General features: G+C 38.8%; 1 protein-coding gene across 1 annotated transcript in view; it reads left to right on the forward strand.

Moving 5' to 3' along the window:
- Nucleotides 1-25,378, forward strand: part of LOC105027500 (ras-related protein Rab-26) — a 151,154-nt gene that overhangs the window by 35,487 nt on the left and 90,289 nt on the right. Inside the window, exon 3 of the mRNA XM_010899623.3 lies at nucleotides 23,416-23,457. Within this exon, the coding sequence (XP_010897925.1) occupies nucleotides 23,416-23,457 (42 nt within the window). The remainder of the gene's footprint in view (nucleotides 1-23,415; nucleotides 23,458-25,378) is intronic.

Genomic DNA, 25,378 nt, shown 5'->3' on the forward strand with positions numbered 1-25,378 from the left:
AGATAACTTCAGTCTTTAGATCTAGCAAAATGTATTTACAGTATACACTCACCTAAAGGATTATTAGGAACACCTGTTAAATTTCTCATTAATGCAATTATCTAATCAACCAATTACATGGCAGTTGCTTCAATGCATTTAGGGGTGTGGTCCTGGTCAAGACAATCTCCTGAACTCCAAACTGAATGTCAGAATGGGAAAGAAAGGTGATTTAAGCAATTTTGAGCGTGGCATGGTTGTTGGTGCCAGACGGGCTGGTCTGAGTATTTCACAATCTGCTCAGTTACTGGGATTTTCATGCACAACCATTTCTAGGGTTTACAAAGAATGGTGTGAAAAGGGAAAAACATCCAGTATGCGGCAGTCCTGTGGGCGAAAATGCCTTGTTGATGCTAGAGGTCAGAGGAGAATGGGCCGACTGATTCAAGCTGATAGAAGAGCAACTTTGACTGAAATAACCACTCGTTACAACCGAGGTATGCAACAAAGCATTTGTGATGCCAAAACACGCACAACCTTGAGGCAGATGGGCTACAACAGCAGAAGACCCCACCGGGTACCACTCATCTCCACTACAGATAGGAAAAAGAGGCTACAATTTGCACAAGCTCACCAAAATTGGACAGTTGAAGACTGGAAGAATGTTGCCTGGTCTGATGAGTCTCGATTTCTGTTGAGACATTCAGATGGTAGAGTCAGAATTTGGCGTAAACAGAATGAGAACATGGATCCATCATGCCATGTTACCACTGTGCAGGCTGGTGGTGGTGGTGTAATGGTGTGGGGGATGTTTTCTTGGCACACTTTAAGCCCCTTAGTGCCAAGTGGGCATCGTTTAAATGCCACGGTCTACCTGAGCATTGTTTCACCATGTCCATCCCTTTATGACCACCATGTACCCATCCTCTGATGGCTACTTCCAGCAGGATAATGCACCATGTCACAAAGCTCAAATCATTTCAAATTGGTTTCTTGAACATGACAATGAGTTCACTGTACTGAAATGTCCCCCATAGTCACCAGATCTCAACCCAATGGAGCATCTTTGGGATGTGGTGGAACGGGAGCTTCGTGCCCTGGATGTGCATCCCACAAATCTCCATCAACAAATATCCATTGATGCTATCCTACCAATATGGGCCAACATTTCTAAAGAATGCTTTCAACACTTTGTTGAATCAATGCGACCTAGAATTAAGGCAGCTCTGAAGGCGAAAGGGGGTCAAACACAGTATTAGTATGGTGTTCCTAATAATCCTTTAGGTGAGTGTATGTTGCTAATTTCAGAAATTTCAGAACTAAACCAACCAGTAGGTCTCAGTGTCTTCTAGATGCCGTTAAGGTTAAACCACTTGGTCTTGGTTGTTTATTTGAAAGTAACTTTAGCATAGAAGGACATATTTCAGATTGCATGTTTCGCCAAAATGACTGGTATGTGTGGACACTGGTCTCAAGAATTAAGTTCCCTGGGAACTATTGTAAAAACCGCGATTACGTTCTATTGCCAACATATATACAGTGCCATTACGTCGGTCAAGAACGTTATATATCAATCCACATTTTGAATGGCCACATGCGGCGCTCTCCATACATCATTATAAAATCATTAATTGAACCTTATCAACTGATTTCTATTAAAAATATATATATAAATTCTAATTGTTAGATGGCGCAAGCAACACTTTATCAAAACCGGGAATATGTATTTTGATTGTGGATCTTATCTTGTGGATTTTATAAAGAAATGACTGAGAATTTCGTTAGATCATAGTTTATTGACTGTGTGCCAATGACAGAATTCTAATCGGTTGGCGTGGGCGTTGCCTTCTGAATTCTATTGCATTTAAATTTTTATCAACATTCGACAATTTATTTTTATTTACATTCCAAATTTTATGATTTTATATATGAAGCCATAAAAAATGTATGGTGCACATTTTATCAGCTTATCTATTTCTGGCATCTCTGTACTCAAGCTCCACTTCGTTCTAGCTCGATTGATTGAACGTTTTCAATTGGCACAATTATCCCCTCTCCTCTCCCATTGACTGCTCCTGGGCGCATTTGTTCTAGCACCTGATCCAGTTTTTATTGAAAATTGTGCTGATAATTTAAAATGTATCTTTCCTATCCATTCTCACACTTGATTCAAGTATTGGTTTCAATTCTGCAACGTATCCAAAATAATATTTAATGTTTGCTGTACAGGTTGAGCTTAGAGTATTGTGATAGAATTTTATCATTACAATAATTATGTCAAACTGTAGAGTTAGATGTGTAAGCATGTGAATAAATGGAAAATGAACATCACATTCATGATATTTTATTTATTGAAAATATATTATACTCATCCCATCAATGTGAAAGTTTTTTGGGGGAGGGGATGTTTTTTATCTATTTTTCTACCCTCCAAATATGTCATATCCAATTCCCTTTGACCTTGTAAGCAAATCCACACCAAGTGTGGCATGGTTGAAGATGGATCACAATCCTCCCTCCTTGTGCAACACAAAGCTGTATGATTCTTATCCCAGTGCTTCTTCACCACGGAAGCCGTTGGTTGATATACGCATGGGAAGCTACACATTCATCAACTATACAGCCACGACTGAATTCACATGTGCCCAACATATACAAGGCATCGCTAGAGAGTGACACCACAATGTACTGCTGTCCACGGCTAGCATGGGCACAGTGCTGCCAGGGGTGGACAGGTACGTAGTTGGGCGTGGGTCATATCGCTCTTTAGAGAATCCTTGTGTGTAGTTTGGCAGTGTTTAAATTAAATGACCAGGGATCAACTCAAGGCTTCTGTATTGAAAGAGCAGTGTGATAAGAATTGGATGGCTTGGTGACACACGCTTGGAGGAAGCATGGGATCCATCTTCGACCATCTCGCACCTGCTGAGGTATTATTTCACTGGAAATAGTACATGTTTAGCAGGCTGAACTATCCTTTGGCATGTAGGTTGATTTATATAAATATATATACAGGACTGCATGTCAACATTTCAATAGAATTATTGACAGAGACAAATTATTCCTGACCATAGATAGATCATTGTCTATTTTTGTCAACCCCCTCCCCCAACCCTTGGTTTCCAAGTCCAATTCCTCTCTAATCCTTGTCTTGTCAGCAACTGCTCTAAGACGTCAAAGATCAATCACATGTTTCCTTTGATCACAGCTATATCAATTAGACGTTCTCACTCAGATATCTTCCCCTGATTGAGAGTATATATTTGATATGGCAATGGTATGTTGTGTTAAGAAGTATAATGTCAGAAGAAGTCTTTTCTAGACAATTAACACACTTTTTGATTGCTTCTCTGCTGTGATACATACATAATTATCCATTAGAATCAGATTCAAATTTAAAACTAAATTCACACCACAGTTTTATCAAGTCTTTAGTTTAGCCTGTGCCTAGAGCTAACGTTCATACTTACCAAGTCACACATGGACGCCATCGAATAAAGCCCTGAAAAATAAGTATTTTTGTTTCATTAATTAATCTTTACATTAAACCTGTGGGCTTTAATCAATGGTGTGCTAAACCTTTCCTTATGTTAAAATGATATGATATGACCATCAACTTACTCAAAATTTAATATACTGGGTATAATTTGAGGATGGCATTTAAAGTATGAAATCATGAAACGATTAAGATACATCCATGCATTAATATAAATTATCCACTAAAACATTTTCTGTCATTATTTCTGAGTTGGGATTTTACTTAATAATGTTTACTCCACTGGTGTCATTTGTCAGTGTTTTGAATAGACGGTTTCCAACGTTGATGGTTAGACTCCCAAGAGCTGACAAACAAGACTAAATGCTACACCAACACAAAGTTGAGATGCAACACCATCAATGAAATGTCACGTCTTTATAACTGCATTACTGCAATGTTACTCCTCTGTCAAAGTGCAGTTAACCATAGACCAATAAGACTTGTTGTCTTGTGTGGCTCGCTCAGTTTGTAAAGCATGTTGCTTACAACATCAGAGTTGTGGGTGTGATTCCCACAGAGGACCTGTATAAAAACAATGTATAAAACAAAAGCACTCTAAGTCACTCTTGATTAGAACTTCTGCTAAATGTGTAATATGTAAATTATGAATGTGTACAGTATGTTGCAACCGATCCCAGCCTTCACAGTATTTGTGTATTTACAGTACCTGTATGTCTACCACCCAACCATTCTAATGAGTACTGACCCCAGGATATGGGGACTGTATGACTCCTTGGGTGAGAACTCCGTGGGACATCCACCTGCAGTTAAGCTACAATTCTGCATGATGTTAATTAAACAACTCTGCACTTTCTAAAATATCTCTGGCTTATAGTGGTCTTATTTAGTAGCATGACTGAATATTGTAATGTCACCAACCTTGTTGAGCAACCCGTATTATCATATTAGCATAGATGTGATATTAGTCAAAACAAGAAATAGTATCACTAACAAGATGCAATGAGCTGAAACAGGACAACTACGATTCTCCACATGGCAGTTTCCTGCGATTGCCTATTTTTGTTCTTGTTGTACCTTACCATCCCACGGACTATAATGTCTTCAGTCAAATCAATTAATACCAGCAACATGGACACATGTTGGAAAAGGAGAATGCATTTGTCTGATAATTATATGACTCCAGTGTCATCTACACAACCTTTTTTCTGTGTTCTGATAATGTACTTGTATGTCAACAATGGAGTATGGTGAGCTGAATGAGCCAATCTGCAATTATTGTATCATGTTGCAGCTTCAGCGGTACAGTTGTCTGTAGCAATGCCTTAACTCCAAACTCCTCTATTTTGAGAAGTGTTAATTTCCAGTCTTTGGTATGTTTCTGTATTCAGACCACAAGACTACACATTCAGTCATCTGAAGGTTTTGGTTTGACACCTTGGTTAAAGGTCACCTAATGATGGATACTGTAGGCGCAACCTTCCAATTACTGGCTGCATAGTTAACATTAGTAATAAAACACTTGGAAAATCAGAAAGGCCTACACAGTGTTGGGCTGTATTGGACAATGTTTTAATTCAAGTCAGATCGAAAATGTCTAGAATAAGGTAAACAAGCCTTTTGTGTGCAATTTATGTAGACCTGAACATCCCCACTCAGCCAAATCAGTTGTAGTTACAATAATAATACAATATGAAAACCTATATTGAGAGCATGGCATGTGACCATTCAAAATGTGGATTGATATATAACGTTCTTAAACAACGTAGTGTGACCATTCAAAATGTGGATTGATATATAACGTTCTTGAACAACGTAGTGTGACCATTCAAAATGTGGATTGATATATAACGTTCTTAAACAACGTAGTGTGGCCATTCAAAATGTGGATTGATATATAACGTTCTTGAACAACGTAGTGTGACCATTCAAAATGTGGATTGATATATAACGTTCTTGAACAACGTAGTGTGACCATTCAAAATGTGGATTGATATATAACATTCTTGACAGACGTATGTTGGCATAGAACGTAATCGCGGTTTTACAATAGTTCCCATGGAACGTAATTCTTCAGATATACGGTTTACATTGGTATGCTCTCTCTGAAGAAGTGATCTTATTAGTGAAATGGAGCTCTGCCACCTGCTGTCCTAATGTCACCAGGATGCCGAGAGGCCAACCCTAAAGAAAAGTATGAATATTTAACAACAACCGGAGAGGGAGTGGTAGATCAGCCATGAGCAGGCAGAAATTGCCGGTTAAAATTTTTGCGACTTTCTTACCAAAACAGTTGAAGTAATGACAGAGATATAGTTGAAAGAGAGTCTAGCCAAAGCGCTATCCAGTAGAAAAGTAGGTAATGTTCGGGGTCTCCTTTGTTGTATTTTTGTTTCACAACGCGCCAAATGTTTTCAATGGATTACAGGTCTGGAATGCAGGTAGGCCAGTTTGGCACCTGGATTCTTACTACGGAGCCATGCTGTTGTAATACGTGTAGAATGTGGTTTGGCATTGTCTTGTTGAAATAAGCAGGGCATTCCCTGAGAAAGACAGGCTGGAGGGTCCCTCTCCTCTTTAGTCTGGAGGACGTGTCAGACAACAGACAGTATTTCACTTTGCCCCATTCTATCTTAAATGAGCTCAAGCCCTGAGAAGGTCACGGCGGTTCTGGATCTTGTTTATATATGGTTTCTTCTATGCATGGTTAAATTTTAACTTAATTTTAGCATTTGTGAATACAGCGGTGTACTGTGTTCACAGGTTTTCAGAAGTGTTCCTGAGTTTTTCTGAACCCATGCAGTGATGTCCACTATATAATTGTGTCTGTTTTTAATGCATTGCTGCCTGAGGGCCCAAAGATCACGGCCATCCAAAATAGGTTTTTGGCCTTGTTCTCCGGATACTCTGAATCTTTTGATGATATTATGTACCGTAGATGATAAGGTCCCCAACCGTATTCTTAAATTGTTATGCTATTTGCCTGCGCAGGCTTACACAGAGCGATGAACCCCTCCCCATCTTTACTTCTGAAAAACTCATCCTCTCTTGGGTGCTCTTGTTATACCCAATCATGTTACTGACCTGTTGACAATTAGTTGTGAGATGTTCCTCCATGTTATTTCTTTTAGCATTTCACAACTTTTCCCTGTCCTAGCTTTTTTTAAATGTGTTGCTGGCATCAAATTCAAAGCAGGTATATATTTTTCAAGAAACAATAACATTTCTCAGTTTCAACATTTGATATGTTGTCTTTGTATACATTTCAATTTAATATAGGGTTTAAATGATTTGCACATCATTGCATTTTGTTTTTCTTTACATTTTTCAGTGTCCCTGCTTTTTTGGAAATGGGGTTGTACTATTTTTGAGCATAACCATATTGTTTGCTGTAATATCAGATCTGGCTCTTCTGGTGGATAAAACTACAGTTGTAACCAACTCTGTATGGATTCACTTAAAAAGGTAGATGTTTTAAACAGTGTTCCATCATCTATCCATTTAAGAATTCAACTTTTTAAATCTGTACCATGGCAAAGAGACACTTTTAAACATTGGATGAGCCTCTCTTATCAGCTTGCTTGGAAACCAATTTGGATTTTGATATTAGTTTTTGTAATAGTAGAGATTGATTTAATGATTATTTAATAATTGAACTCCTCTTGACTCATATCCATTATATAAATAGACCTGTTTAATTTTGTCTGGTTTACCATTCCAAATAAACTGAAATAAAACTTAGTATTTAGTCTCAAATCCCCTTAGATGCAAAAACATAGGTGTTCAAAAAGCCAAAAATACATGTTTACTGTCTGTACTTTTCATGTTGTAATTTCTTTTGTTCAAATGACTTGACAAAAAGAGCAATTTTGACTTTACTGTCCAATACATATTGAGGGAACTGTATGACTTTAGTATAACTAGCTACCTAAATTTAGCAGTCTACCGAATTTTTCTGCTATTTGTCTAAAGTATGTTTGCCTAATCCAGCGAAATCCCATGGGATTACCAACCCTGAAGAGTGTATTTTAGAAAACAGTAATTAGTGTATTTTAATGTCCTTAGCCCCTGTTACACGTTTGGCCATTCTATCATTTGTAGAATTGGTAACAATGCGACTGAGTGATTGAGGTGTAATATATGAATTGAATAAATATCTTTATAACAGCATAACTACATTGTTTCAGTATGAAAACATTATTGTAATAAATAGCTTAACTTTATGGCAGTTATTCATAATGGTGAGTGCAATTCGGGAGCTATTTACAACACACATTTCATGGGTCAAGAGGGCCAGGAGCGAGAAGTGCAGTGAACAAAGGACAATTGCTATGCACAGGTCTGGTGGCAGATTTTCAATGGGGGCTAAACCAACTGCACATTTTGGAAGCTAATTAAATATTTAAAAAAAATAGGTATTAACAACAAAAGCAACAACATTTAGTCAGGTTTGCACTTTACAAACTGAAAGGAGGTCCAAAGTTGGCCTTTGTAAAAAGCATTAAGAGCCTCAGGTGGAATAAAACAAATCGCTTTTCCCTTTGCAATCAAATCCTTTAGCCATTTACTGTGGTTGGTAGGTGAATGTTTTTCCGCTCAAGTATACTACTAAAAACAATTGTATTCTGTGTTGCCCTGGGCACCATTAAACCAGTAGGAGGTAGTTCAGATTCTACATGGTTTCCAAACGTGTGGGAACATGTAATTCATGCTTATAAACATGCAGAGGAAAAAGAATGGAGTGCAACATGGTTTTTGAATTTGAAACATTCTCTTAGTTTAATAATCAATTTTAATTTACATCTAGATATTGGCAATGGTTAGAATACAAATGTGTGCAAAAAGCAAAGTGGTATCACTTCAGTTATCACCCAGGAAGACTGGCTGAAGTGGTTAAGAGGTCAAGATAGCATGTCATATTTCTGATGTTTGCCACCCAACAGTAGAATTGCATATTGGGTGGTTCCAGGACACCCTGGTTTTTATGACTTTGAAGGAAAACCTACATAGTGAGGTTACTTGCTATTCCAAGTAAAGGAAGTGATAAATTGATCTAGATTATTGAAAACATATTTAGAAAAATACTTGAACACGTAAGAGGATGAATCTCAGCGGGACACTCAATTTTAAAATAGTAATGTTCCACGAAAGGGATAGTGGAAAAAATTAGCTCTTAAATTTTTTTCGCAGTGATAGGGCTGATATTTTTTTTAACTGTATTTCACTCCAGCAGCAATCAGCAAGGGATCTTCAGCAAGGGATCTTCAGCAACAGCTATTGCCCCATCTGATACCATATTTCATATAAATATGATTTCTTAATGACTTAAAAAAATACACATGATAAATGTAATTCCATTCAATTATGCAAATTAACCTACAAAACAATAACAATGACATTTATTTATATATTTAGAACACACAGAAGGGCATTAACAGGGCATACTCCATGTACCAACCTGTGTGGTTTGTAATCTCTGAGAGACCCATTGTCTGACTCTGTTGCTACTGTTGCTCCTTTAGCTGGTCATGGAGTGTCTGACATATCCCACTGACATTGGAAAGGTTCTGGCCATTTCGGAGGCAGACAGCAACCGCATAGTGAATAAGTCATTTGTGACTGCTTTTCACTGGCAGACAGAAACTACAGGCACAAGTACAAATTCTCAGGGGGACGTGGAGAGCTACTGGCCTCAAACAAGGTCAAAAACTATTGTTTGGAGAGCAAACTTTTGGAAGAGTTTTCAGAAGTGTAAAAGTCAAATGCTGACTAGTCCGGAGAATATCACTTTGCTGACTGTAATGATCATGACTTTGTAATGTAATTTTTTTGTTGTTGAAATTTTGCTTTATTGTAAGTTGCTCTGGATAAGAGCATCTGCTAAATGACTAAAATGTAATAATGTAAATTCTTTCTAAAATCAGTGTCTAGCCTATAAACTGAGACATCCTAGATTAATTATTTATGAGTTATTGGACAGAGGGTTTAGTGTTTTGTCCCAAGTGGCTGTCTTCAATCCCAGGTTTTTGGAACCAATCCTGTGTCATGAAGGTAGAATAATAGTGGACTAGGTTCTAGCAATTCTACTGTCACAGCTTTTCTCCCAGGGTCCATTCTGATCAAGTTTCTTTTTTCTCACAGGGTCCATTCTAATGGGTACTTTTCTCCCTGGGTCATTTATAATGAAGGGGAGCTATTCCCCCAGCGTTAATTATAATGAAGGTGGCTCTTCTCCCAGGGTCCTTTCTAATGTGTATGTTACAAGTACAGTATTATAAACTCTGAGAGGTCTCAAAAAATATTGCAGAGGCTCTATCCTATCTCTCTGTGAGCCCCAGTCTTTGAGTTGATTTCCCAATTACTGTACTCTGACAAGATGCTCTGGCCATGAACAGTCCTGCCCAGAATCCTGTTGGGCTGCCAGTGATTACTTAGCAAAATAGCACAAACTCTGTCTCTCTCTCTCTCTTTCGCTCATGTCTTTCAGGTACCGTATAGTAGTATTTATTATCACCACTGAATTCCTCTCAAACAATGCATGGACTAACACATGTCTCTCTCTGTCTCTCCTGCACTTATAGACTTGTGCTTTAAGAGGCCTACATTCAGAAGCATAAAACATTGATTATTCTTGTTTGCCTTAAAGCTTGCATTAGAATAAAATGTTTGGCAAGTCCTAGAAATGTGCCTGATATCTTATAGTAGGTGTTATATCAGACTTAACTCAGTGCACAATTGTTCTACGTAATTCCATGTTTCAAAACAAAACAATTAATTATATGGTAGGCTTACTGAGCTCAAACTGAGAAAGAGGCAGGGTTTATTATTGTCTATTCACCCAAGTCTGTCGTTATAGAGGAATATCACTCTGGGGGATCCTTGGCCGGTTTTTAGTCACATTTAAGTTTTCTAGGTCAGTGAGATTAGTTCCACACAATCGGCCAGAAGGAGTGCAGGAATTGGCTTTGAAAGGTGAGCAAAATCTGGAAAATACACAAATTGTGTTATGTCATTTTGTGTCTAGTCATGGTTGCCCTTGTTTGATAGAGCCATTGGCATTTCTTTCATTGATATTCCTTTCAGCTGATATTGATAAATGTTGTGTCAATATACTTAAACCCACAGTTTACCACTCACATATATACACTCACCTAAAGGATTATTAGGAACACCTGTTAAATTTCTCATTAATGCAATTATCTAATCAACCAATCAGATGGCAGTTGCTTCAATGCATTTAGGCGTGTGGTCCTGGTCAAGACAATCTCCTGAACTCCAAACTGAATGTCAGAATGGGAAAGAAAGGTGATTTAAGCTATTTTGAGTGTGGCATGGTTGTTGGTGCCAGACGGGCCGGTCTGAGTATTTCACAATCTGCTCAGTTACTGGGATTTTCACGCACAACCATTTCTAGGGTTTACAAAGGATGGCGTGAAAAGGGAAAAACATCCAGTATGCGGCAGTCCTGTGGGCGAAAATGCCTTGTTGATGCCAGAGGTCACAGGACTGATTCAAGCTGATAGAAGAGCATCTTTGACTGAAATAACCACTCGTTACAACCGAGGTATGTAGCAAAGCATTAGTGAAGCCAAACCACGCACAACATTGAGGCGGATGGGCTACAACAGCAGAAGACCCCACCGGGTACCACTCATCTCCACTACAAATAGGAAAAAGAGGCTCCAATTTGCACGAGCTCACCAAAATTGGACAGTTGAAGACTGGAAAAATGTTGCCTGGTCTGATGAATCTTGATTTCTGTTGAGACAATCAGATGGTAGAGTCAGAATTTGGCGTAAACAGAATGAGAACATGGATCCATCATGCCTTGTTACCACTGTGCAGGCTGGTGGTGGTGGTGTAATGGTGTGGGGGATGTTTTCTTGGCACACTTTAGGCCCCTTAGTGCCAATTGGGCATCGTTTAAATGCCACGGCCTACCTGAGCATTGTTTCTGACCATGTCCATCCCTTTATGACCACCATGTACCCATCCTCTGATGGCTACTTCCAGCAGGATAATGCACCATGTCACAAAGCTCGAATCATTTCAAATTGGTTTCTTGAACATGACAATGAGTTCACTGTACTGAAATGGCCCCCACAATCACCAGATCTCAACCCAATGGAGCATCTTTGGGATGTGGTGGAACGGGAGCTTCGTGCCCTAGATGTGCATCCCACAAATCTCCATCAACTGCAAGATGCTATCCTATCAATATGGGCCAACATTTCTAAAGAATGCTTTCAGCACCTTGTTGAATCAATGCCACGTAGAATTAAGGCAGTTCTGAAGGCGAAAGGGGGTCAAACACAGTATTAGTATGGTGTTCCTAATAATCCTTTAGGTGAGTGTATATATCAGCGTCATATCCAGATTTGTAATTATTTAAAAATCATACAATTTGATTTTCTGGATTTTTGTTTTAGATTCCGTCACTCACAGTTGAAGAGTATCTGTGATAACAATATATGCAGACTTCTACATGCTTTCTAAGTGGGAAAACCTGCAAAATCGGCAGTTTATCAAATACTTGTTCTCCCAACTGGATACACTGGCAACAAAAGTGAGAACACCCCTAAGTGAAAATGTCCAAATTGGGCCCAATTAGCCATTTTCCCTCCCCGGTGTCATGTAACTCGTTAGTGTTACAAGGTCTCAGGTGTAAATGGGGAGTAGGTGTGTTAGATTTGGTGTTATCGCTCTCACACTCATACTGGTCACTGGAAGATCAACATGGCACATCATGGCAAAGAACACTCTGAGGATACATAAAGATGGCCTAGGCTATAAGAAGATTGCCAAGACCCTGAAACTGAGCTGCAGCAGGATGGCCAAGACCATACAGCGGTTTAACAGGACAGGTTCCACTCAGAACAGGCTTCGCCATGGTCGACCAAAGAAGTTGAGTGCACATGCTCAGCATCATATCCAGAGGTTGTCTTTGGGAAATAGACGTATGAGTGCTGCCAGCATTGCTGCAGATATTGAAGGGGTAGGGGGTCAGCCTGTCAGTGCTCAGACCATCGCACCCTGCATCAAATTAGTCTGCATGGCTGTCGTCCCAGAAGGAAGCCTCTTCTAAAGACGATGCACAAGAAAGCCTGCAAACAGTTTGCTGAAGACAAGCAGACTAAGGACATGGATTACTGGAAGATAAACGTATCTGAGGATTATTGTGTGCATCGCTGTGTAACAAAGGAATGGGTGGTTCATTTGTATTTTGGGGTGTGGTCGATTGATAACAGGTTGTTGGCTGTTCCATGTCTGGTCTGTTGTTAGCATTATCTTTCGCCATTTCTCTAGCTTAACGTGTAAATAACGATCCACTATTCAGGTTAAAATATTCTAACTCAAACATACATTTACATACAGCACAGTTTTGATGAGTTGACGGTATTACCTTCAGCTTTGTAGCACATGGCAGTGGAACCCTGGCACCCTTTTGTTGAACACCAAACATCTTACCACTGACACAACACTTATTTATTGCCTGGGAATTTAACATTCCGGAACCCTAAGCCACATTTGTTAATCATCAAACATGACCCACCTGTTATAACACTAGTCTGTTTTGCTCATCAGGCGATGTAAAACATCAAACACTGACACATCAATATAATCATAAATTACAAAGACACCGGATATGCATACGTCACTCCTGAAGTCCCGCCCGTACACACGTCATAGAGTAAGTCCCACCCTTACATACGTCACAACGGAAGTCCCACCCTACAAACCGGATATCCTGCCCACCTGTCACATCAACATGAAAGTCCCACCGTCCAGGGCCATAAATCACCATTCTGAAACATTATACCCTCAATCGGAAGGTGGAGGAGCACAAGGTCTCTAACATCCACCAGTTCAGTGATGTCATCATGGAGGAGTGGAAGAGGATTCCAGTAGCAACCTGTGAAGCTCTGGTGAACTCCATACCCAAGAGGGTTAAGGCAGTGCTGGTAAATAATGGTAGCCACACAAAGTATTGACACTTTGGGCCCAATTTGGAAATGTTAACTTAAGGGGGGTACTCACTTTTGTTGCCAGCGGTTTAGATGTTAATGGCTGTGTGTCACGGTAAGGTGAGCAGCAGTGCCACCGTTCCATGCACCTTCAGTTTCCCAACACATATGAACACATCCCGGACTTGTTCTGTCACGTCTTCAATCATTCACACCAGGTCCCAATTCATATCGTTTGTATGTGTTTAAATGTTTCCCCTCTGCTCCCCACAGTGTGGATCATTGTTATTGTCGTGTTTGCTGTTGTGTGTTGCTGTTCTATGTAAGTCTTTTTGCTAAAGCAGCAAAAGTTGTTTTGCTGCTTTTGTCAGCCATTTTCTTTCATAGTGTTTTGTTTGTGCTCGGTGTTACTCTTGTTTGATTAAAAGAAACCACACCGACTACCTCTGCCTGCACCTGGTTCCTTGCTCCCGCAACACACCGCATATCATTACACTGTGTGTTGTTATTTTGAGGGGACGGCAAATTTACAGTGTTATACAAGCTGTACACTCACTACTTTACATTGTAGCAGAGTGTCATTTCTTCAGTGTTGTCACATGAAAAGATAATCAAATATTTACAAACATGTGAGGGTGTACTCACTTTTGTGAGATACTGTGTATACAGGTGCTGGTCATATAATTAGAATATCATCAAAAAGTTCATTTATTTCAGTAATTCCATTCAAAAAGTGAAACTTGTATATTATATTCATTCATTACACACAGACTGATATATTTCAAATGTGTGTATATATATATATATATATATATATATATATATATATACACACACATTTGAAATATATATATATATATATATATATATATATATATATATATATATATATCTATATCTATATATATCTATCTATATATCTATATCTCTATATCTCTATATCTATATCTCTCTATATCTATATCTCTATATATCTCTATCTCTCTATATCTCTATATCTCTATATATATCTCTATATCTATCTATCTATATCTATCTATCTATATCTCTATATATCTCTATCTCTCTATCTCTCTATATCTCTATATCTCTATATATATATATCTCTCTATATCTATCTATATCTATCAATCTATATCTCTATATCTCTATCTCTATCTCTATCTCTATATATATATATATATATATATATATATATATATATATATATATATATATATATATATATATATATATATACATATACATACACACACACATATACAGGTGCTGGTCATATAATTAGAATTTCATCAAAAACTTAAATTATTTATTTAATTCCATTCAAAAAGTGAAACTTTTTATTATATGCATTCATTACACACAGACTGATATATTTAATTGTGATGATTATAACTGACAACAAATGAAAATACCAAATTCAGTATCTCCGAAAATTTGAATATTACTTAAGACCAATACAAAAAAAGGACTTTTAGAAATGTTGGCCAACTGAAAAGTATGAGCATGAAAAGTATAAGCATGTACAGCACTCAATACTTAGTTGGGGATCCTTTTGCCTGAATTACTGAAGCAATGCGGTGTGGCATGGAGTCAGTCTGTGGCACTGCTCAGGTTTTATGAGAGCCCATGTTGCTCTGATAGTGGCCTTCAGCTCTTCTGCATTGTTGTGTCTGGCGTATCGCATCTTCCTCTTCACAATACCCCATAGATTTTCTATAGGTTTAAGGTCAGGCGAGTTTGCTGGCCAATTAAGAACAGGGATACCATGGTCCTTAAACCAGGTACTGGTAGCTTTGGCACTTTATGCAGATGCCAAGTCCTGTTGGAAAATTAAATCTGCATCTCCATAAAGTTGGTCAGCAGCAGGAAGCATGAAGTGCTCTAAAACTTCCTGGAAGACGGCTACGTTGACCTTGGACCTCAGAAAACACAGTGGACCAACACCAGCAGATGACATGGCACCCCAAACCATCACTGACTGTGGAAACTTTACACTGGACTTCAAGCAACGTGGATTCTGTGCCTCTCCTCTCTACCTCCAGACTCTGGGACCTTGATTTCCAAAGGAAATGCAAAATGTACTTTCATCAGAGAACATAACTCAGCAGCAGTCCAGTCCTTTTTGTCTTTAGCCCAGGCGGGACGCTTCTGACGCTGTGTCTTGTTCAAGAGTGGCTTGACACAAGGAATGCAACAGCTGAAACCCATGTCTTGCATACGTCTGTGCGTGGTGGTTCTTGAAGCATTGACTCCAGCTGCAGTCCACTCTTTGTGAAATCTCCCCCACATTTTTCAATGGGTTTTGTTTCACAATCCTCTCAAGGGTGCGGTTATCCCTATTGCTTGTACACTTTTTTCTACCACATCTTTTCCTTCCCTTCGCCTCTCTATTAATGTGCTTGGACACAGCTCTGTGAACAGCCAGCCTCTTTAGCAATGACCTTTTGTGTCTTGCCCTCCTTGTACAAGGTGTCAATGGTCGTCTTTTGGACAGCTGTCAAGTCAGCAGTCTTCCCCATGATTATGTAGCCTACAGAATTTGACTGAGAGACCATTTAAAGGCCTTTGCATTTTGAGTTAATTAGCTGTTTAGAGTGTGGCACCAGGTGTCTTCAATATTGAACCTTTTCACAATATTCAAATTTTCTGAGGTACTGAATTTGGGGTTTTCATTAGTTGTCAGTTATAATCATCACAATTAAAAGAAATAAACACTTGAAATATATCAGTCTGTGTGGAATGAATGTATACATTATGCATGTTTCACTTTTTGAATGGAATTACTGAAATAAATCAACTTTTTGATGATGTTCTAGTTATATGACCAGCACCTGTGTGTGTATATATATATATATATAAACACAGCTCCGGAAAAAATTAAGACACCACTGCACCATGTTCTTTTCTTTCCAAAAAAGTTGAAAAGGAAAGTTTTGAGTGAGGAACCTTCCTTTTTGACTTTTTTGGAAAGGCAAGATAAAGGTGCAGTGGTCTCTTAATTCTTTCCAGAGCTGTATATATACACACAAATATTTTTTTTAATTATATTTACAAATAAACTCTTACTTTCCAAAAACATGGCTTTCGTTTGAAATTTCAGCTGCCTAATACTTTTGCACAGTACAGTGCTGTCAAATACCTTTATAACAGACAGTGACATTTTCAATTTTGTTCCTGTTTTTGGTATCTAATGAACAACACTAGTGTAATGAAGCTACTCCTGTTGTTGCTGGACTCAAAGCAATTGAATTTGAATGACACGTCTTCACTGGTACCCTGGACAAGTACCTCGACTAAACAACTCCCAAGTATTGTTTGTGTATCTGTAGTTCTTCGGAGTGGGCAGTCCTGAAGTGAAAGAACATCAACAGGTTCTCTCCCTGGAGAATAAAGAAACAGGGTCAGGTGTTGCTCACAGATCCAAGTGTAATCTGAGACTGTTCTCTGAGTATCACCATGGGGTTGTTGTGCCCTCTTATCTGCATTCTGCATTTTAGCTCTGACTGGGCTAATGTTGACCGTAGCCTGAGAAGAGGTAAAAACAGAGATAAAATATCTTTATTTCTAGACATGTGTGATTAATGTGTGGGACTGAATATATTTCCCTGTGGAGTCCTAAAATATTTACTTTATAAATTGATGTTGAAAAAACTGAATTAAACCGTGGTTTTGGTATTCTATAAGACCTGCCTTGGCACATGCATACACACCAGCACACAAACACACACAGGCTCACTTTCTCTCTGGTGTTTTCTTTCTCCGCAAGTACAAACAGAATTAATATTGTGTTTCCAGAACATTCAGACATTTAAGAATCAATTCCTTAGCAGTTCTTTCAGACACAGTGGAAGCTATGCTAGGGTGTGTTTGTATATAATAAATGGATGAAGGGGAACCAGGTTTAGTAGTTATTCTCAAAAAATCAATAGGTCCCAATGATCCACGTCTCTGTCTCCTTGGTAGGGGGCAGGTCCAGAAAATGTAAGGAAGTTTATTGATATGTCCTTATTAGGATGTGTCCCTTGATGGGTTGTGCCTATTGGTCAGTTTTCTGTTACCTTGGATTTGACCATTAGCCCGCATGGCACTTGGAACAAAAACCTTAGGTGTCCCTTTGCAGATTAAATTCATAGATTACTCTGTTGTGAAATTCCCCCAAGGAAAAGCACTTTCAGTCAAAATACTTTCGCTGTGAGGCCTCCCCATGTCTGGAACATACTGACTTTAGACGCGGTTAAGTGTACCACTTACTACACATATACTGTACAGTGGGTACGGAAAGTATTCAGACCCCTTTAAATATTTCACTCTTTGTTTCATTGCAGCCATTTGCTAAAATCAAAAAAGTTCATTTTATTTCTCATTAATGTACACTCAGCACCCCATCTTGACAGAAAAAAACAGAAATGTAGAGATTTTTGCAAATGTATTAAAAAAGAAAAACTGAAATATCACATGGTCATAAGTATTCAGACCCTTTGCTCAGTATTGAGTAGAAGCACCCTTTTGAGCTTGTACAGCCATGAGTCACTCCAGTATGGCTTAAAAACACTTCGCCACTCTCCCATGAAGGCCACTTTTGTGAAGAACCTGTGCTATGGTTGCAGTATGCACAGTCAGTGTCTGACACTAACTTTTTGGCTCACCTGCCAAGGGGACTGGTAGATGAAAAAATGCATCAACCAAGCATATTTTTTATCAGACAAAAATAATACTTTTGTGTGTCATGTATACATAATTTTTTAGTACATTTCATTGAGATAATAAGGTATGTTGAATACAAACATTTTATTTCTGATGACAAATTAGTTGTTTCTGCTTTTATCTTTAGCATACTGGCCACACACAGAACAACTGGTCACCACTGCCTCAGCATCATACTGTAGCCAGCCTCTTGAAACTCCTTTAACTCCAAACCTGCAATTGTCACAAAGCGTTCTTTTCCAATGCAATGCTACAAACATGTTTTTAATGTATTGCAATAACATCATCCCTTTACACCAGTATCTATTCCTTGTCAACTTTAACATTATTTGACAATACTTACTTAACATCATTCCCTAATAACCTAAGTACTCCCCTTCAATAAACCATTCTCTAAAACTGTATGAATTGCCTCCCAGATTTATAACACAAACCCTCCTCAAAGCCAATGAGCAAAAGCATACTCACAACATCAAAAAGTATTTTTTTTATATTAGAAAGGTTCTCCACATGGGTGTCGTAAGGTCTGGGCGTCCGCGGCTATAGCCCCGTATCTTTTATGAATAGCCCTGGATCTCAAATTCTTTGTTTAATTTGGAACATGGCCATTTTGTGTGAGCCTACCGACAATGTGAGTGCACCGTTACAGGGCTTGTCATTGTTGGCATCAGATTCTGGCAGCTGTGGATTTACCACGATTTTTCTACGATCGATAAAACAAGTGCAGGTGAAGAGTAACTATACAATACAATGTTCAGATCGTCCCAATTTATTAAAAGTGAGTTAAAGTGAGTATTCTTAAAATATCCCAATTCCGTAAATTGCTCTATAACTAACGAAAGTAATAGCCACAACCCAATAAAGTAACAACACGCGCAGGTCTGGGAAATTATATTAGCTGTGCATGCACTCTGAACAGCAAATTCTAACCAGTCAGAAACATCAAAGATGCGGCGTAGAGCACACTGTGGAATAGAATAGTGTGGAGTAGGGCTTGCTGTTAGGGAGAGGAAGAAGATCGATTAAGAAAATGAACCCAGAGGACAATGAAATAGAGACTAGGGATGATGCAATATACACTAGAAATGATTTGGTGCCCGAAAATAAATCATCTTCTGTTGTTTGGGAATATTTCGGGTTCCAGTGAGATGTCACAAACTAATGTAGGCCGAATATTAAAAACCCGTAGGATGGTGGTTCAAACAACACAACATACTTATTTTAACACGAGACAGCCCCATAAGGACTTCCATGAAAAATTTGTGACAAAGAAGTCTCACCTAAGCCCCGAATGTATTGTGATCCTAGCAACGCCTCTGGTTCTCTACATTAACTTACTTAAAGGAACCGTATGTAGGATTGTGGTCAAAACTGGTACTGCAATCACTTTAAAAATACTGTACAGCGGTGTATCCCCTCCCCCCTGACTCGAGGTTGCCAGACAAGCTGCAGGATTCAGGAGAAACGTAGGCTGCTTCTACGAGCTTCCAATGGCAAGTGACGACGAGTCGTACACAGTAAGTTTTTTTTCTGTTAATTATGTTTATGCTTAATTAACAGAAAAATAGATATTTTGCGAAGTAATTATGTATTGCAAAAATTTACTAATTGTCATTAGTCAAATATAATCGTAAAGATGTATGCTCGTATGTGACAGTACATTGTTAGAACAGTAGTTGTTAGTCTAACTTGTAACGTTAGGTATCTGTCATTAATGTAAGTACAAGCACAAGCCTATATCACTATGTGTAACCGATATCAAAGATACAGCTATTCATTTAGCTGACGGCCAGCTGTATTTTTTTACTTACCCTGCAGCACACGTCCATAACGCTAAAATATGTGATGTGAAAGATTACGTGACATTCTACTATTTTTGGCTGTAGAACTTGCATGAAAAAAGAGTAGGCATAAAACGTAAAGTGGGCCAAATTTTTTTAACATCATTGGCTACACTGTGCTTTTCATTAGTGTTATGGACATTAGAAAAAGTTATTTTACCTTGGAATTGCGCCTAGTGCTTCCAAACCAACACTAACATAGTACATAGCCCAAAAGGCAGAGAATGTTTATTTTGAGTTAGGCTTCTGTCACAATTACGTTTCAAATTGCCATAATGGGCGTGCTAATGTTGTTTTCCTCAGCGTCTCAGCATAAGGACAGAGAAACGGGCTCTGATAATGCATTTCTAATGTTAGCATACGTCCATATGAGGTAACGTTACTTTGCATGAACATGCATAACTTTGTTCGACTGTCATGAATATATGAAATGTCCATTGACATCAAGTACAAGTTAGTCAAACATAGATGAATCTTACCTGTCCAGGAGAAAATTAGCAACGTTGGCGTCTGTCTTCAAATTCTTCTCCATTTTCAGCCGTCTCCATCTTTCAAAGGCATCTCCTATACAAATTATTGTTTTATTTTGGACTTTGTCACGACATATTTCGTAATTATAACGAGGTCTTTTAGATTTCGTAATGTTAGACATTATTTATCCGACTAGAGTTAGGGTAGGTTAGAGCAGAGCTGGCAAACCGGATCCCGAAACACTAATGACTTCGTGATTGGTAGATAGGTGGAGGGTGGCGCCTCAGGCCAAAACACAACATGACAACATCAACATCAGTTGAGGGCAGCAACGCTCACTTTTAAATGACAATATCGTGGCCAGACTACTGTTGTCAGTGATATAAGTATTTTAAATGAACATGATTTCTTAATGTCTAGTGACACATCAGGGCCATTTTATGATTAATTGAAATAGATTTCTTACATACGGTTCCTTTAAGTTCTAACCATTGTGCCACAGCCTATAACATTATTTACCGTATATAATGTATTATGTAAATAGTAATTTGTTTAATTTATATTTTACCCCAGGGAGTTTTTCCTTTGAAAATGTATACAATACACACTACACATCACAGACTTTAATTTTGAACTCTTACTGTTGCTGCCAAATATAGGCTATACAGTTCTGGAAAAAATTAAGAGACTACTGCAAAATTCAGTTTCTCTGGTTTTACTATTCCTAGGTATGTGTTTGAGTAAAATGAACAGTTTTGTTTTATTCTATAAACTACAGACAACATTTTTCCCAAATTCCAAATAAAACTATTGTCATTTAGAGTATTTATTTGTAGAAAACAACAACTGGTCAAAATAACCCAAAAAATATGCATTGTTTTCAGGCCTCAAATAATGCAAAGAAAACAAAATCATAAAATGTTCAACAACAAAATACTAAACTTTTAACTTAGGAAGAATTCAGAAATCAATATTTGCTGGAATAACCCTGATTTTTAATCACAGCTTTCATGCGTCTTGGCATGCTCTCCACCAGTCTGTCACATTGCTGTTGGGTGACTTTAGGCCACTTGTGGCACAAAAACTCAAGTAGCTTGGCTTTGTTTGATGGCTTGTGAACATCCATCATCCTCTGGATCAAAATCCAGAGGTTTTCAATGGGGTTCAGGTCTGGAGACTGGGCTGGCCATGACAGGGTCTTGATCTGGTTGTCCCTAATGTCTGTTGTTTGACCTTGTTCTTATGAACCGCCATCTTTGAAATTTTCAGGAAGGAAGCAACCTGACGCTCACTGTATCCCTCTGCCAGTAAAGCAAGAATTGAACCCTTCTTTTCCTCACTCAAAGCTTTTCTTTTGAACTCTTTTGTCATGCTGAAAAGTTTTTTAAAATTCAAAATACCTTTGAGGTACTACTTGCACTGTTTTTGCCATCCAGCTGATCCTATTGCAAGAGGAGAGTGATGACCACAGCAATGGTTTTTATACTTTTTCTTGTTAAATTAGATTTGGTTCAGGTAATCACCTAATCAATACCTTATTAAGTAACATTAGGTGTCTCTGTGTTGGAATTAAACACTGGAATGGAATGACTGCCATACATGTAGAGATGCTGATTTAAGAAAAAAAATTGAGTGTTTTTTTTTCCAGAGCTGTATAACGCTTCACCGCAGACCTTTATTTTGAAGGCAAAATACGAAAACTGGATGTCTTATTATTGATGCCAAATCTCTAATGTTACCTGCATGACGCTAATCTGTTGTAGCTACCGAATTGTGACAGTTAGCTAACTTCTTACCTTGGGTTGTTGCTCAGACGATGGCTACTTTTTTTTTATATCAATGTGACAGCCATTTCGTTACAGTTCAACACATACCGGCGCGTGCACAGACAGCCAGTTACTTTTCTCTGACCTCGCTAGCTTGATACTCCGAACGCTGTTGCTCTGCTGTGATGCGCGTGCAAAAGTAAACTGCGCGCGATGGAAAATGCGCAAAGCTTGGTAAAAAATAAATCGTACGTCAGAGGAGAACTGGGTGTAAGTGTTGTGGTCAGATGAGATCAAAATCGAGCTCTTTGGTCGCTCTCCGCTGCTCTGATTACAGTAAGAGGGAAACATTGGGAACAAACATTTACCTGCCAGTGTGGCAGATAGCCTTCCGAGATTTACTCGCATTTGTCTCAGGGCGGGTGTTAATTTCGAACCCTGTGCACAGTGTCTGGCAGCTCTGCCGTGGAATATAGCAACTCCTTTAGAGTTGCCATAGGCCTCTTGGTGGCTATTGCCCAGATACTCGTCGGACTGTTCTAGACAGATTTACAGTTGTGCCATATTCTCTCCAATAGACTTTACTGTACTCTTGATTGGTGCTTTTGAAAAAACCTTACTCCAGATTTGCTTAAAATTATCCTTCATCTAAGGTGGATTCAATTCAACAATTCACCTGACTTCTGAAGACAAGAGGCAGCTGTTTTAGAATTAGGGGTGAATGCTAATACTAAGTAGCCTACTATGTTAAATTATAGGCACCTGAAATTCAAATGAAAGCTATTTTATGGGGAGTGTTTATTATGTAAAATGTGTATATATATTTTTTTCATGCCATCATGTTGAAATGTGGAGATGAGAATTGGGAAGAGTTAACCCTCTGGAGGAGCAGGCTAGCCTTTTTTACCAGGCAGCATAGAACACAATTATTGATCAAGGGAACAGGAATAGAAAAGAGAGGTGGATGCTACAGCATTTCATCGAGAGTTGAGATGAGAGATGGGGATGGTCCATGATCAGAATCTCTTTTTTAAGTGAGGGACGATCTGTGTGTCTCTTTCTCACTCTCACACACACACACACACACCCACCCACCCCTAAACTGGTTATCTGAGCTGTTGAATGCACATTAATTAAATGGAAAATGTCTAATTTGTGATAATTAATGCATTCCTGCTTTACTTTTTCAGAACAAAGTGCTGAACTTTGACGGAGTGAAGGTGAAGCTTCAGGTAACAGGCGAGAATGATAATGAGAATGATAATTTGATTGACTGCCAAACAACACAGCCCCTGCAGATACTGTGTTGCATGTGTGCCCTTACCAGGTGCATTTGCATACACATGTAATCATGTGTGTGTCCTTGTGTTTGCATGTATGTGTTTGTGTGTCTGTCAGTGATCATTATCAGCCTGGCGGAATGGATGGGTCTTAATGTACTCATCAGTGTTTAGATATACGCCATGACCTACGCAGTCCTTTTAAATACTGTGCATTTGGAAAGTATTCAGACCCCTTCACTTTTTCCACATTTTGTTAAATTTCAGGCTTATTCTAAAATGTATGAAACAGATTTTTGTTCCACATCAAACTACATCCCATAGTGATGAAGATTTTTTTTTTTGTAGATTGATGAGGGAAAACGGGATCTAAATCAGTTTTAGAATAATGTGAAGAAAGTGGCCTGAAAGATTTCCAAATGCACTGCATAATATGAATTATCTGTATTCAAAATAATTAACTTGTCTGTCTGTGCATGCTTGTGTGTGTGTGTGTGTGTGTGTGTGTGTGTGTGTGTGTGTGTGTGTGTGTGTGTGTGTGTGTGTGTGTGTGTGTGTGTGTGTGTGTGTGTGTGTGTCTATATATATATATATATATATATATATATATATATATATATGTATGTAAAGTGAGGTAAAACTTTTTTTTTTAATCCCCTGCTGATTTTGTACGTTTGCCCAAGAAATTCTTAGTCTATAATTGTAATGGTAGATTTATTTGAACAGTGAAAGACAGAATAACAACAAAGAAATAAAAAAACATGTCAAAAATGTTATAAAATGATTTGCATTTGAATGAGTGAAATAAGTATTCAACCCTTCTGCAAAACATGACTTTTGGCAAAACAAACCCTTTTTGGCAATCACAGAGGTCAGACGTTTCTTCTATTTGGCCACCAGATTTGCACACATCTCAGGAGGGATTTTGACCCACTCCTCTTTGCAGATCTTCTCCAAGTCATTAAAGTTGAGGCTGACATTTGGCAACTCAAACCTTCAGCTACCTCTGATTGTCTATGGGATTAAGGTCTGGAGACTGGCCAGGACCTTAATGTGCTTCTTCTTGAGCCACTACTTTGTTCCTTGGCTGAGTGTTTTGAGTCATTGCCATGCTGGAATACCCATCCACGACCCATTTTCAATGCCTTGGCTGAGTGAAGGAGGTTCTCCCCCAAGATTTGATGGTACATGGCACAGTCCATTGTCCCTTTGATGTGGTGAAGTTGTCCTGTCCTCTTAGCAGAAAAACACCCCCAAAGCATAATGTTTCCACCTCTGTGTTTGACGCTGGGGATGGTGTTCTTGGGGTCATAGGCAGCATTACTCCTCCTCTAAACATTGTTGAGTTGATGCCAAAGAGCTTGATTTTGGTCTCATCTGACCACAACACTTTCTCCCAATTCTCCTCTGAATCATTCAGATGTTCATTGGCAAACTTCAGACGGGCCTGGACATGCACTGGCTTGAGCAGGGGGACCTTGCGTGCACTGAATGATTTTAATCCATGACGGTGTAGTGTGTTACTAATGGTTCTTTGAGACTGTGGTCCACGCTCTCTTCAGGTCATTGACCAGGTCCTGCCGTAGTTCTGGGCTGATCCCTCACCTTCCTCATGATCATTGATGTCCCACGAGGTGAGATCTTGCAATGGAGCCCCAGACCGAGGGAGATTGACCGTCATCTTGAACTTCTTACATTTTCAACAGTTGTTGCCTTCTCACCAAGCTGCTTGCCTATTGTCCTGTAGCCCATTCCAGCCTTGTGCAGGTCTACAATTTTATCCCTGATGTCCTTACACAGCTCTCTGGTCTTGGCCATTGTGGAGAGGTTGGAGTCTGTTTGATTGTGTGGACAGGTGTCTCTTATACAGGTA

Source organism: Esox lucius, chromosome 11, assembly GCF_011004845.1.
Source record: "Esox lucius isolate fEsoLuc1 chromosome 11, fEsoLuc1.pri, whole genome shotgun sequence".
NCBI lineage: Eukaryota > Metazoa > Chordata > Actinopteri > Esociformes > Esocidae > Esox > Esox lucius.